We start from the raw sequence: 15767 nt of genomic DNA on the forward strand, positions 1-15767 counted from the left end.
TGAACTAAGAATGGAATAGACATGAGACATAATTAAGTAAAACAGACATGACTGACTTAATAGTATTTATCTTGGTTTTTGTATAGTTGTTACATGTCCAAGTATCAATTCCTTTACTTTGGAACATGGAAGATGGAGAATTGTGAATGGTTCCCATTACGAATACAAAACCAAAGTAGTTTTCAGCTGTGATCCTGGTTATCATGGATTAGGTCCTGCTTCTATTGAATGTCTTCCTAATGGTACCTGGAGTTGGAGAAATGAAAGACCATATTGCCAAAGTAAGTATACATTCCATTAAACTTATTTCATAAGCAGTCCTTGGTGAATAAATTACTTGATCACTTCTCTACACACTCTAGAACAAGAATGAGGTAATATTAATTAAAAATGATTGATTCTCAAGTCATCTTAAAAACTTTGTAACTGTTTTTATATTTGTAAATGCTTATTAAAAACAGAGTCCTTGGGTTCAGATATCCTTTGCTTAGATTCTAGGTCTATCATTTATTAAAACAACTATGCACTGATCTTAGCCCTTTACATGTATTATTTCAATTATACCTTAGTTCCCATTCAGTTGATATTATTATATTTATTTTACTAAAGATGGAACTGTGCCCAAGAATTTAATCATGTTAAGTCATAGAGCCTATAAATGGTGGAGAATTGGGCTTCAACCCAAGGATTCTAATGAAAACCTCTGCCTTTTGGTGTTGTATGATGTTTATTCTGTTTCTTAGACTAGCAAATTATACCTTGTTGTTGTTGTTCAATTGTTATGTCCAGTTCTTTGTGACCTCATGGACTGTAGCCTGCCAGGCTGTTCATGGATTTCTCTGTCCATGGATTTCCCAGGCAAGAATACTAGAGTGGCTTGTTATTTCCTTCTCCGTAAGTTCTTCCCAGATCAGAGATTGAAACCATGTCTCCTGCATTGGCAGGCAGATTCTTTACCACTGAGCCACCAGAGAAACCCACAGTAATACCTATCTGATACTATGTATGATTTACTGGTGTTACATGTTGAAAATACCAGCTAGAACCTGTTCATAGCAGAAATTCAGTAAACATTTATTGAATCAAATTGAACATTTGAGTCATTCTATTTTCATGCTTTCTTATAATATCACTATAAATGTCCAGTGTGTAAAGTAGATAAGCTAGCTGAACATGGAAAAATCAGTGGAAATATCTTGAACTTTCTTTACTACATTTATTGGGTATTTACTTAGTGCCAGGAAATATGCTAAGCTGAAAATTCATCCTTTTATTTCATGTTCATCACAATTTTTTAAATTAAATTTATTTATTTTAATTAGAGGCTAATTACTTTACAATATTGTGTTGGTTTTGCCATACATCAACATGAATCTGCCATGGCATTTATGATATAGACACATAATTTAGAAATAAACTAATAAAAACATCTGACATCTAAATGGATTATGGTGACTAAAATATTTAACGTAACAGATACCTCTTAACAGATAACTATATATAGTAAGTATACAAGTACCTAATAATAATTTACTTATGAATATTTGATTTATTTTCTTAATCTCCATATAAGTAAAGAATCTTGGGGTTGCTGTTTTTATAATCATTGATGAATTAAATCTCAAAATCCATGTATAAGTTATATATTCTAAAACTATAGCATATGTATTTGTAAATTTTGCCTTATTCTTTTAGGTTTTTCACCCAAGATCTTTCCCTTTCTCTGGTATCATTGTTCTTCCATTTTAAATTCATTAAAAGGACACATGGGATAAGGATATTTCAAAGAGCTAAGAAAAAATGTATAACAGCAGCATTCGTTATATCAAACATTGAACAAATATTTGTCTGGTTTCTTTGTGTTCTGTCCTTTATTATATAGGACTATATAATAGTCTATATTATATAGTTCTTATATTCTTATATTAAGTTCTACATAAGATCAAGTTCCTGCCCAGAAGTAAGAGTGGAGCAAAAATCAGAACCTAAGAATTACAGTTAATAGAGAAAAATGGAAAGAACAGAATTTTTTTCTGGTCCTTCATTTATTCATTTTTTACATTAAAATATTATAAATATCAGTGTTATTAACCCTAATAAATATTATAGCTACCGCAAAGGATTGTTTGGGGGATTAATTCAAAACAATGAATATATCTTAAATTTTACATGTAATTTTTCAAAGTTTGCAAATTTTCTATTTGTCTATCCAATAGTCTCCTAAAGCCTAGAGATGAAAGCCAGACCTGGAGCCAGATAAAGGCTGGTGGTTACTTATTCAATTCTGGATTTAAACTGCTAGCTGTAAATTTTTATTTAGCTGTTTATGGGCTCTGGAATCTCATTAAGGTTACTGATAAATCAGAGAAAGACTTTGGGCTAATAAATGATCCTACCTTTAGTATTGCTATTTTTTTTTTTTTCACCACAACCTGTTGAGTGACCAGGTTGGCTAAGCAAAAAACACAAACAAAATCATATGTCATCCCATGTCACTGTTACTTCCCTGGTGGCTCGGCTGATAAAGAATCCACTGGCAATGTGGGACACCTGGGTTCAATCCTTGGGTTGTGAAGATCTCCTGGAGAAAGGAATAGCTACCCACTCCAGTATTGTGGCCTGGAGAATTCCACAGACTTCCTCAGAATTCTTGTCTGAGACAAGACAGAGCGACTTTATTACATTACATGGGAACTCAAAGGAGAAAAATGTTAAATTATGTCATTTATTTTCTCTATACTGTCATGATCTTTCAAGCATGTTTTGCAAATATCAAGTTTAATTGTCATATTTAATTGTCAATTTTAATGGTCAAATCATAGGAATTCAGAATGTTGAAAACATGATTTTGTTATGTTTGTGTTGACTGTATCTTTAGGATTTTTTATTATGTTATTGTTTTCAAGTTATTTCCTGTGGAGAACTCCCAACCCCTCCCAATGGAAATAAGATTGGAACTCAGACTTCATATGGCTCAACAGCCATCTTTACCTGTGATTCAGGATTCATGCTTGTGGGCTCTGCTGTTCGGGAATGCCTTTCTTCAGGTCTTTGGAGTGGATCAGACACCAGATGCCTAGGTACAGATTTTTAAGTCATTTTAAGCAAACACTTTATTCTCCCTCTCAAAAGGCACCCCTTTTTCATAATAAGAGATAATAACTTATATTCACTCAGTAAGGATGATAAAAACTGGAAAATGTTTAACTTTTAAAATGTCTCATGGTAGAAAAGCTATTAAACAGATATCTCTTAATCTACTAGTATTCCAAATGAGAATCTTAAGTCATTAAGGAAAGACAGAATTTTTTCCCAGCATGGTGAAAATAAAAGGTGAAAACTAATTGCTGAAAATTATATGTCTGCAACTCCACTGGATTAAGCACTGTAGCTGTTAATTCATTCTAAACCATAGTCAATTCTCCTTTCACCTGTTTGCTTAAGGTAATGACTAAGGAAGAAAAACAATTTCCACATTTAAGTTTCTCCCTTTTTACTTCCTAACAATTCAACATGTGTAATATTACTTTTTATTAAAACTTGAAAAATCTATTTTTCAAGCCTGAAAAGTGAAAGTGAGTGAAGTGAAAGTGAATTCGCTCAGTCGTGTCTGACTCTGCGACCCCACTGATGGTACCCTACCAGGCTCCGCCGTCCATGGGATTTTCCAGGCAAGAATACTGGAGTGGGTTGCCATTTCCTTCTCCAGGGTACCTTCCCAACCCAGGGATTGAACCCGGGTCTCCTGCATTGTAGACAGACGTTTTACCATGTGAGCCACCAGGGTAGCCCATCTGAGGCAAATAGGTTCCCCCCCGGTTTTTTTTTTTTTTTTGATTAATTCTAAAAAAACTGTTCATTAAAAGAAACTGAATAGCTAGTTTTTTGAAGGCCTTCTATTGAATCCCTTCTATTATTATTAAAATAATATTATGATATATGTTTTATCTTTTTTTTAAAGACTTAAACAATTACCTTAAGATTAGGAAAATGGTTTGATTTATGACTTATTTTTCTATAAAATTATTTCAAGAAATGAGAGCTAGTGTTAAATTAAATAATAATAATAAAAATTGTTCTGATAAAATATACCCTTGCCTCTTGAGAACAAACATAATCTTATTATTTATGATTTTAAAAATTGCTGATTATTATGAACAGGATATTTCTAAATTTGTACTGTGTTTCAACTCTCAAATTTTACTCTTGAAAAATATGACACATGGGAGTAAAGCCTGTGACTTTAACAGTTTACATACATATTGTATTGATAATAAGCTTGAAAACATTAGTGATGGTACAGTCATCATTTGAAACTTTAAAGGGTATAGGTAGAGATTTTGGTTAAGATTTCTTTTCTCACCCTCTCAGGCATATTTGTTAGTAGGTATACTTGGAAACTCAGTAATGATGGTTTCTTTATTGGAGTATACATATGTATTTGAATATTCTGTAAGACTATTACATAACTAGAAAATGATAAATAAATTAAATCATGTATTAATATAGAATTGAATAATAAAATACTTCCTATTATTTTCTAACTTGGTTTTGGTTATGCTCATTTCAATTGCAGATTAACTTATTTAATTTATTTTAAAGTATTATTTGTAATTATATTTTAAATTATTTTATTTTTAAATTAATATATTTATTATAAATAAATATTATTTTATATATAATATTAGTATTATATATAATATACATTATTATAAATAAAAATTTTTAAATATATGTAAACTAACTTTAAAATACTCTATTTGGTAACTCTTTGTCCTGATGAACTGCTATTGTATGCTATATGTTATTTATTGGATTTTGTATATAGAGGGTGGTTTTATTCACCTGCTTAGAATCCTGATTCTGTTTTCTGGAACAATAAGTTGTAAGAGGAATATTTATAAACAAACATTGACTCTCAGTCTATAAAGACAGCATTCTTGCATAGGATATAGTGTTGACATCTAATATAAATTCAAAAGTGTGTCAGTAGGAGGAATGTGCTATTGCCAAATAAGCAGATCCTAGAAACTTATACTTTGAATTAATTTGAATAATGTACATAGCCTAGTCATTCTTCTCATGGTTGCAAACTTATCCTTATAGCCCCAGATACTTTTGGCTTAGAATGGTCCTAGAATGTGCTTATGATTATTTAAATATAGTGTATTTATTCTCAAACTCCCAGCATTTTATTATAAATTTTTCAGTTGAGAGACTTGATGATGAACACCCACATGCCTAATATCTAGAATGTACAGTTAAACACTTGTATTTGTATATCACATATCTATTCATCCTTTCATGCCTGTATTAACCCATAAATTCATTTTATTTTTGATGCATTTTGAAATTGCCAAATGCAGTACATTTCATTTGTAAACATTTCTATATACATATAAGCTAGCTAGAGTTCAATATTTGCTCATGGTTCTTTTTTTTTAATGTTGGCAAATGTACAGTGCCATAAACACACTTGATACATTTTGACAACTGTGTACTCCTATATAACTAAAACTACTCAATAGTTACAGAACATTACCATTAGCTCAGAAAGCTTCCTTGTGACCCTTCATAGTCAATTTGCAGCTCTCTTCCCCTACACTCTGAAATAATAGCTGTTCTGTTTTTTTCACCGTATGGTAGTTCTTCCTGTTCTAGAAATTCATGTGAATGGAATCCTAAGTTTTGTACTCTTTTTGTGTAAGGTTTCTTTTATTCTGTTTCAATCATGTTTTTGTGTGTATCAGTAATTTTTTTTAATCTCTAAGTAGAATCTCCTTGTCTTGACCATTCCCCTACTGATGGTCATATGGACTCTATCCAGTTTGGGGTAATTATGAATAAAGTTGGTATGGACATTTGTATAAAAGTCTTTTTGTGGACACATCTATTCTTTTCTGGTGGATACTCTGGAGTGAAATTCCTAGAAGAGTTCTAGTTGTCTCACATTTTCTCTAGCATATGGTATAGCTAGTTTTTAAATTTTATTCATTTTTTTGGCATTCATAAAGGTATCTTGCAAAATTTAACTTGCACTATCTTGATGACTACTGATCAAGTGTAGTTTCCTGGGCTTATTGGCCATTCACAAATTTTCCTTTGTGAAATTCTGAAGTATCTTATAAATTGCCTTTTATTATGAGTTATAGGAGTTCTTTACATATTGATTTTTTAAAAATAGTTTCTCCCCACCTATTACTTGCCTATTCATTCTTTTTTTAATATAAATTTATTTATTTGAATTGGAGGTTAATTACTTTACAATATTGTATTATTTTTGCCATACATCAACATGAATCTACCACAGGTATACATGTGTTCCCCATCCTGAACCCCTCTCCCTCCTCCCTCCCCATACCATCCCTCTGGGTCGTCTCAGCGCACCAGCCCCAAGCATCCAGCATCATGCATCGAACCTGGACTGGTGATTCATTTCATATATGATATTATACATGTTTCAATGCCATTCTCCCAAATCATCCCACCCTCTCCCTCTCCCACAGAGTCCAAAAGACTGTTCTACTCATCTGTGTTTCTTTTGCCGTCTTGCTATCGTTACCATCTTAATGAGCAGAAGTTTTCAATTTTTATAAAATCTATTTTCTCTCTCTTTTTTTCTTTCTAGTTATTACTTTCTGTCTCTAGTTTAGGAAACCTATGTTCAATCATAAATCACAAAGATTTCATTTATTTTCCTAGAATTTTTGCATTTTTGGTATTACTTTATATCTACAACTTATTTTTTTTTTTGATTTATAGCTGCTTTTATTTATTTTTTCTTTTTTTTTTTCTTGGATAGTTATTTTTATTTTTTTTAGCAGGCATGTATTTTTATTTTATTTTTAAACTTTACATAATTGTATTAGTTAATACAACTTATTTTTAATTTTTTGTTGTATATATCATGAAGTAAAGCTGAGGGTTTTTCTTTGCTTGTTTTTTTTTTTCCAGAAAGATATCTGTCACTCCAAATTTGTTCTTATTTTTCAAGATCACTTTGGATACTCCATGTCCTTTGTGTGTTCATATATGTTTTAGAATTAGCTTATTTTTTTATTTTTAAAATGCCTGGTAGGATTATGATCACAATTACATTCAATGTATAAGTCATTGGGGAGAATTGGCATCTAACAATGTTAAGTCTTCTACTTCCTGAACATGGTGAAATTAGTATATTTATTCACTTATTAAGATCTTCTTTCTTTTTTTTTGCAATAGGAAATTTTTATCATAGAGATCATGTATACCTATTGTTAAATTTATTCAGCAGTATTTTTTGTGTGTTTACACTGTTATAGTGAAATTGTTCATTACTAATTGCATTTCTAATTGTTTTCTATTATAAAAATCATTTAAAATATTTATCTAGTATCCTACAGCTTTCATTCACCTATTAGATATGGATTTTCTTAAAACAGCATTGTCTATGTGTATGTCATGAGCATAAAATATAAGAGTTTTACTTTTTTTGTTTTCTCCTTTATGTTTTTCCTTTCTTCTTTTATATTAGTATATATATTAGATAGGGCCCACCAAACAATGTTAAATAGAGCTAGTGAGAGTGGTCATCCTTTTCTTGATCCCTGTATCAGGAGGAAAGGATTTAATATTTCATCAGTTGATATAATATGAACTTTTTTCTTAGATGTATTTATAAGGTTCAGAAAATGTCTGTACATTCCTAAGTATGGTAGATGACAGTGGTCAATATTTCATCTTAAACCAACAAGTCATTTCTGGATAAAACCCAGATAATCATGATGTATTATATATATTTTTTTCTAAATTTTTTCTTTAAAGTCCTGCATCTGTATTCATAGGGACATTTTTTCTGTGTCTTTTACAGGTTTAATATTAGGGTTATTACTACTTCATTAAACAAATTAGGAAGTGATTCTTTTTCTTCTGTTTTCTAAGAGTTTGTATAAGACTGGTATTTGTTTTTTCCTTGATTTTTTGCTTAAATATTTGATTGAATTTACCAGTGAAAAAATATAAATCTAAGTGTATTTTTTTGCAGAGGGAGTTATTATTTAAGAATTCAAATACTTTAATATATAGAGGACTATTCATATTTTCTTGTGTTAGTTTTTGGATGATACAATTTCAAAAAATGTGTCCTTTTGTTCTGAATTTTTAAATATGTTGTAATAAAGCAGTTCTTAATATTCCCTGATCCTTTTAACATCTGTAAGCTTTATAGTAATGTTACCTCATTCATTCCTGACATTGGTAATTTTAGTATCTTTTTTGTTTGTTGATAGGATTAGCTAGGAGTTTAACAGTTTTGTCAACTCTTTTTTTAAGTTTCTAACCTTTGACTACCTTGATTGTCTTTCAGTGAGATATTTCACCTGGCCTGGTCTACATTTTCCTTCTATTTTTTTTTTTTTTTAATTGAGGGATAACTAGCATGCAGTGTTATATTAGTTTATCTTACAACATATTTATTCAAAGTTTGCATACATTGCAAAATGATTACTAGAGTAAGTCTAGTTACTATCTGTCACTTTACAAAGTTAACACAAAATGATTGAATATATTCCCCAAGCTGTACATTGTATCCTCATGACTTACTTATTTTATAACTGGAAGTTTGTTCTTCTCAATCCCCTTCAATCATTTCACCTTCCTCTTACTCTCCTCTCCTCTGTCAACCTCTAATCTCTTCTCTGTTTTTATTCTGTTTGCTTTTTTGTTTTGTTTTTTGGATTCCAAATATAAATGAAGTCGTTGTGGTATTTATCTTTCTCTACTGACTTATTTCGCTTAGTGTTAATACCCTCAAGGTCCCTCCATGTTATTCCGAATGGCAAGATTCTGTACTTTTTATAGCTGAGTAGTATACCATTATGCATGTGTGAGATGAGTGTGTGTACTTTATAGTTTTTTACCCATTCATCTATTGAGGGACACTTAGTGGTTTTCATATTTTGGCTACTGTAAACAATGCTACAATGAACATGGAAGTGAATAAGTCTTTTTGAGTTAGTGTTTATTTTTTCCCTTTGGATAGATACCCAGTAGTGGGATTGCTGGATCACATGGAAGCTCTATTTTTAATTTTTTGAGTAATCTCCATATTGTTTTCCATAGTGGCTGGACCAGTTTACATTCTTACCAAGAATGCACAGGGGTTACTTTTCACTACCTCCTCACCGACACTTGATAGTTCTAGTTGTCTTTCTGATAATGACGATCCTGACAGGTGTAAGGTGATACCTCTTTGTGGTTTTGATTTGCATTTCCCTAATGTTTAGTGATATCAAGCATCTTTTCATGTGCCTGTTGGCAAATTGTATGTCTTCTTTGGAAAAATGTTTGCTGAGATCCTCTGCCTATTTTTTTTTTTTTAATTCAACTGCTTGTTTTTTTTTGTTTTGTTTTGTTTTTTTTTTTACTGCTGTTATTGAGCTATATGAGCTCTTAAATATTTTGGAAAGTAGCTCTTTTTCATTTATATCATTTTCATATATCTTCTCTAATTCCACCAATTGCCTTATTGTTTTTATTGTTTTGATGACAGTTTTCCTTCACTGTGAAAAGCTTTTTTATTTATTTTTCTTGTTGTCTTTGTCAAAGAAGACAGATCAAAAAAAAATATTGTTTAGAATGATGTGAGACAACATGCTGCTTATGTTTTCTTCTAGGAGTGTCATGGTTTTGAATCCTTCTTTTTTTTTAATTTTATTTTATTTTTAAACTTTACATATTTGTTCTTTATATATAACTTTGTTTTTGGCCATATAGGGTCTTCATTGCTGGACAGGCTTTTCTCTGATTGCACTGAGCAAGAACTAATTGTGATGCTAGGGCTTCTCACTGTGTGGTGGCTTCTCTTATTGTGGAGTAGGGGCCCTAGAGCACATGAGCTTCAGTACTTGCCACATGTGGGCTCAGTAATTGTGGCTCCCAGGTTCTAGAGCACAGGCTTATTAGCCGTGGCTCACAGGCTTACTTGTTCCATGGCATTTAATTTTGTATACTGCAATTATACTAAATTTGTTTATTACTACTAATAGTTTTTGGTAGCATCTTTAGAATTTTCTATATATAGTATCTGAAAATAGTGACAGTTTTATTTCTTCCCTTCCAGTTTGGATGCGTTTTATTTCTTTTCCTTGTGTGATTACTGTTGTTAGAATTTCCAAACCCAGGTCTCCTGCATTGCAGGCAGATGCTTGACCATCTGAGCTATTAGAGAAGCCCAACATAGTGCTTGGATCCCTGGAATAAATCACACTTGATCTTGGTGTATGATTTGTTTAAAGTATTGTTGAATTCAGTTTGCCAATATTTTGTTGAGGATTTTTTTACATCTATATTTATTAGGGATATTGACCTTTAGGTTTCCTTTTTGTGGTGTCCTTGTCTGGTTTTGGTGTTAGAATAATGCTGGCCTCATAAAATAAGCTTCAAAGATTTCTCTGCCATATAATTTTTTGGAAGAGTTTCAGAAGAATAACTATTAAAAATTCACCAGTGAAGTCATCTGGTCCTGGATTTTTGTCTGTTGAAAGGTTTTTGACTACTGTTACTATCTGTGTACTGTGATTGTTTGATTCAGATTTTCTATTTCTTCATGAATCAGTCTTGAAAGATTGTAAATTTCTAAAGATTTATAAATTTCTTCTAGTTTTTCCAACTTGTTGGCTATAATTGCTCCTAGTAGTCTCATAATTCTTTGTATTTTTGTGCTAATAGTTGTAATTTCTCATCTTTTATTTCTGAGTTTATTTGAGCCTTCTCTCTTATTTTTAAAGAAAGAGTTTTTAGTTCAGGTAATTTTCTCTGTTATTTATCTATATCCTTGATTTCTATAAATGTCTTTAATATATTCTTCTATGTATTTATTTTGGCTTTTCTTTTTTTATTTTCCTTTTCCTAAAACGAAATATTCCTTGTGTCATAAAATAGGATATTGCTGTGTTGTATATAAATACATACATCATAAAACTAGATCATAATATTAAAAAATATTATTGTGACCCATTTCAGCGGGTCACTGTGGAATTCCGGAGCTTATTGTGAATGGTCAAGTCATTGGAGAAAACTATGGATACAGAGACACAGTTGTTTATCAGTGTAATCCTGGTTTCCGCTTGATTGGTTCTTCAGTAAGAATATGTCAACAAGATCACAATTGGTCTGGTCAACTTCCAGCCTGTGTGTGTAAGTAAGCATAGCAAAAGTAGTCAAAGACCTCTGTTCAGTTCTCATGTAATTACCAATATTTTTTTCTTAGGTAAGGTAAATGATTATATAGACAGATACACACATGCATATGCATGTGTATTTAAAGAACTAAATTCTCACAATGCATTTTTTTATACTGACATGCTAGATTTTAAATTAGGGTATGTTCAGAAGTATAAAAAACCATTCACTATGAAAGTGGAAAATATATTAGAATGTCTGTCAATACTCTTTTGGATTTGGAACAATTTTGTAATTATTTTAATAAAAGATCTCACTAGTTCAGCAAATATTCATCTAATCTCTTAATTTAGATGTGAATTTACACATGAAGGATAAAATGAATTTTAAAATATTCTAGTACTCTTTCTTTCTCTCACTGAATACCCAGTACTCAGAATAACACAGTATTTCACATCACAATTTATCCTATTTTGGATTGAAAAGTAAATTATCCATATATTTCTTATTTTTCTCCTGATAATTTCCACCAGAAATCACTGATATTTGTATTAAAATCGGTGTTAGGAAATGAGGATAAATACTGTAAACATGTTGTAGTTTTAACATTATAGGATTAAATGATAAAGATTTTGGAGGCTTCAGAGAAATAATTCATGGGGCTTTTAGTATGAGTTCACATATTTATAAATTCTATCATTGTCAACCTCATATCAATCAACAGTATTTTATTGGAGTTCTAGTTTAACGGAAAATACATTAGTTTGTTAAGATTTAATAAGATAATAGAGCATACAGTTATCAAAATTGCTTCTCTGTGGTGTGTATGCATGTGATAACAGACCATATAATGATTTAAAGACAGAAATATTATGCTGGATCTATACCAGGTTTTTTGCCTTTCATTATATAAAGAAAGTGAAGTCAGTCAGTCGTGTCTGACTCTGCAATCCCATGGACTGTAGACTGCCAGGCTCCTCCATCCATGGGATTTTCCAGGCAAGAATACTGGAGTGTGTTGTCATTTCCTTCACCAGGGGAATCTTCCCGACCCAGGAATCAAACCTGGGTCTCCTGAATTGCAGGTAGACTCTTTACTGGCTGAGCCACTGGGGAATCCCCTCATTATATAAAAGCATAGCCAACTAACACTACTACTTTTCTTGTTGAATAATTGAGACTATAAATGAAAACTGGCCCCTGAGGTAAAACAAGCACAAGTTTCTCTATTAATAATTTTAAACAGGAGTAAGATGCAGTTACATTTTCAAATGAACAGTTTACATTAACATTACAGCAGAAAATTAATTGCTGTTGGGTCATTTCTAAAGTATTAAATGTGACGTCATCTTTCACTGTGCCCAGTTATGAAGCAGTATTACTGGAGTTGCTATGATTAATTAGTGAGATAATGCAATAAAACAGTTCATAGAAATACAATGTGTTTGGGAAAACCAAGCACTAAATAAATCCTAAAAAAGAGCTTTAACATTAAAATGATTTAAATAGTTCATCTAATTGACGTCAGTATTTCCAAACAAAACTGCTAGGTTATCAAATATCAATAGTGAAGAAAATATACCAGTAAGGTTGTTTGGTTTAGGGAATGTTAATATTGGTATCTCAATATATTAAGGATTCTAATACAGCATAAGACATCATTTTTATTACAGTCATATTAAGCTATTCTTCAAGCACACTTTTGTTTATCCATTAATCATAAAACATGATTGCATAAATAATATAAGAAATGATTTCAAAATTAAATATAAAAAATTGCCTTCATTTATCTTCAATTCTTAAGCTCAACTAGAAAAGGAAAGTCAATTCAGTTTCATTCCTTTTTGCCATTAACTAGTTTTGTGAACTTCAATCATTCCCAAATGTCTTTGAATTTCAGTATTCTTCCCTAAAAAGAAATAAAATGAAAAGTTACCATGGAACTTTTAATATCTATGCACCACTTGCATACCATTACCAGAATTACAAATAATTGTCTACTCTCTAACATAATATTGTAATGATTCTACTCTGTTGGACCTGTTTGGCTTTCTAAATTGTTCCTTTGCATTAGTAAAATTAAGTATTTTTTCCTACAAAAGTGGCCTTCTTTCCACATTCTTTGAGGTAATTAAGTGTACTTTTAATTTAATAATTGATAACCAATTATTCTATTCTGTGTCCCTCCCAACCCGACCCCGTTGCTATTAGCTGTGAGCTGTGGTCACCCTGGTAGTCCAATTTATGGAAGAACAAGTGGAAATGGATTCAATTTTAATGATGTGGTAACATTCTCCTGCAATATTGGGTATCTCATGCAAGGGCCAACAAAGGCCCAGTGCCAGGCCAACAGACAGTGGAGCCATCCTCCACCAGTGTGCAAAGGTAAAAATCTAACTGAATTGCTGCTGAGAGCATGGTAATAATGTGTCTGTGTAAACACAAATGGTAATATTTGAAACAATTTGGGCAAAACAGTAGAAAATTAATAAAACAAATATTTAATATTGATGTCATCTCATTACTAATGCTTTCCTTTTTCTTATTTTTTAACTTTTTTAGAAGTTATAAAACTGGTAAATGTTATTTCAGTTGCTTTACTGTGTTATCTGGTACCTGTTCTATAGCTGTATATAAAGTCATTTAGCTCATTTTTACTTGCAGTTGGCTTCATAATTAATGGAACTAATCTCAGTTTATTTTTTCACATTTTTAAACATTGTGGAGTATAGTTAATTTACAATGTTATATTGTAAAATTTTGTTGGAGTATAGTTGATTTACAATGTGATGTTAGTTTCAGGTGTTTTATATATATATATATATATATATATATATATATATATATATACATACATACATACATACATACATATATCTTTTTTAGATTCTTTTCCCATATAGGTAATTACACAGTATTGAGTAGAGTTCCCTGTACTATAGAGTAGGTCCTTATTAGTTATCTAGTTTATATATAGTAATGTGTATATATCAATCCCAATCTCCCAGTTTATCTCCTCCCTTCCTCCTGGTACCATAAGTTCATTTTCTACATCTGTGAGTCTATTTCTATTTTCTAAATCTTTCTCTGTCTGATTTACTTTACTCAGTATGACAATCTTCATATTTTTGGAAAAACAATGTTTGAGCTTTAAATTACCATGATACCTGTGTTAGGGGTTTATTTATTGTTCGTTCTATGGAAACATAAAGAATCATTTGTAGTTTTTCTGTCTGCAAAGAGGTATGATATATTTCATAGTCTGATAAAATACAACTCAATTATCACTTTTCTCCATTTTCTATAACCATAGCTTGAAAGGTATATTTCTTTTTTTATGTATCATTCTTTATAAATCTGTATTCAGTATATTTACAGAGTTGCTGTTGTTTAAAATAGATTTGCAAAGAAGCTCTCCTGTTTCCAATATTTTCAGCCATATATCCATAGTTCTTTATGTTAATTTTCTTCCTTGAATCTTTGTTTTGTTTGATAAAATTTACCTTTGAAACTAAGTTTCTAATGAAAATTTATATATTATATTATTCTAAATATATATTTCAAAAATGTGTCATTTGTTTAGTGGTCAACTGTTCTGATCCTGGAATTCCAGCCAATTCCAAAAGAGAAAGTAAAATAGAACATGGGAATTTCACCTATGGCACTGTGGTATTCTACGACTGCAATCCTGGATATTTCTTATTTGGATCTTCAGTTTTGATATGTCAACCAAATGGACAATGGGACAAACCTTTACCAGAATGTATCAGTAAGTAGATAATGTGAACTCTTTTTTGAGAAAATGCCCTGAAACCATACATGTATATTTATTGTCTTTATGAAATATTTAGAGCTGTGTATCAGACGGAAGTGTACTGATTGTACTTTTTTATTGTTTTGAAAGTGCCCTTCCTGTATTCTGCCAATTCAGTGCCCATGTGCCATCCATATTAATATTAATATGATTAATATTTCTCTATTATTCCTTGATTTTGAACCTTCATGGAACAGACAATATTAAAGGCAGATATATTTCATACTCTGTGATGTTGCCACTCCATGAGAGGCAACTATAATTTTATTTTCTCTTGTATTACTATTTCAAATTTCATTTAAAGCAAAATGAGTCAATATAAATAGCCACTAGGGCTGCAAAATGCTTGAGAAAATTAGTGTTACTTAAAACTCATTGACTTTAAATATTTATCTTATACAGGCACATACATATATGAAATGTTAATATACATTGTCTTTAAGGTAGTAGGAATAAGAGTGCATTTTGTTATATGTTATTTTGGAGCTATAGAATATAAATAAAATAAATTATAGCAGTTTTGCATATAATTAGCATGTATAGTGAGAAAATAATTTAATAGAAATAAATCAAAAGTATCTGAAGACAGAGAAATGAACTTGAATTCTAAGCATTCAGCTTATAGATAGGACTTAGTTACATTTGCTTCTCAGAGTTGAATATTGGACATGATAGGAAAGAAACAATCATTGTGCAAGTAATTTTTGGTTATACTAAATTGCTAAATTACAAAATCATTTTATGATTATTTTGTTTAGAGGTACTTTATGTACATGCAGTTTTTTAAATAGTT

The 15767-nt window shown here is 30.9% G+C and overlaps 1 protein-coding gene across 1 annotated transcript in view; it reads left to right on the forward strand.

Annotated features, from left to right (window-relative positions):
* CSMD3 (CUB and Sushi multiple domains 3) overlaps nt 1-15767 on the forward strand; it is a 1469335-nt gene that overhangs the window by 1374765 nt on the left and 78803 nt on the right. Inside the window, exons 52-56 of the mRNA XM_061439111.1 lie at nt 87-281; nt 2907-3080; nt 11002-11175; nt 13372-13545; nt 14744-14929. Coding sequence (XP_061295095.1) covers nt 87-281; nt 2907-3080; nt 11002-11175; nt 13372-13545; nt 14744-14929 — 903 coding nt within the window. The remainder of the gene's footprint in view (nt 1-86; nt 282-2906; nt 3081-11001; nt 11176-13371; nt 13546-14743; nt 14930-15767) is intronic.

The sequence above is a fragment of the Bos javanicus genome, chromosome 14, assembly GCF_032452875.1.
Source record: "Bos javanicus breed banteng chromosome 14, ARS-OSU_banteng_1.0, whole genome shotgun sequence".
NCBI classification, from domain to species: Eukaryota; Metazoa; Chordata; class Mammalia; order Artiodactyla; family Bovidae; genus Bos; species Bos javanicus.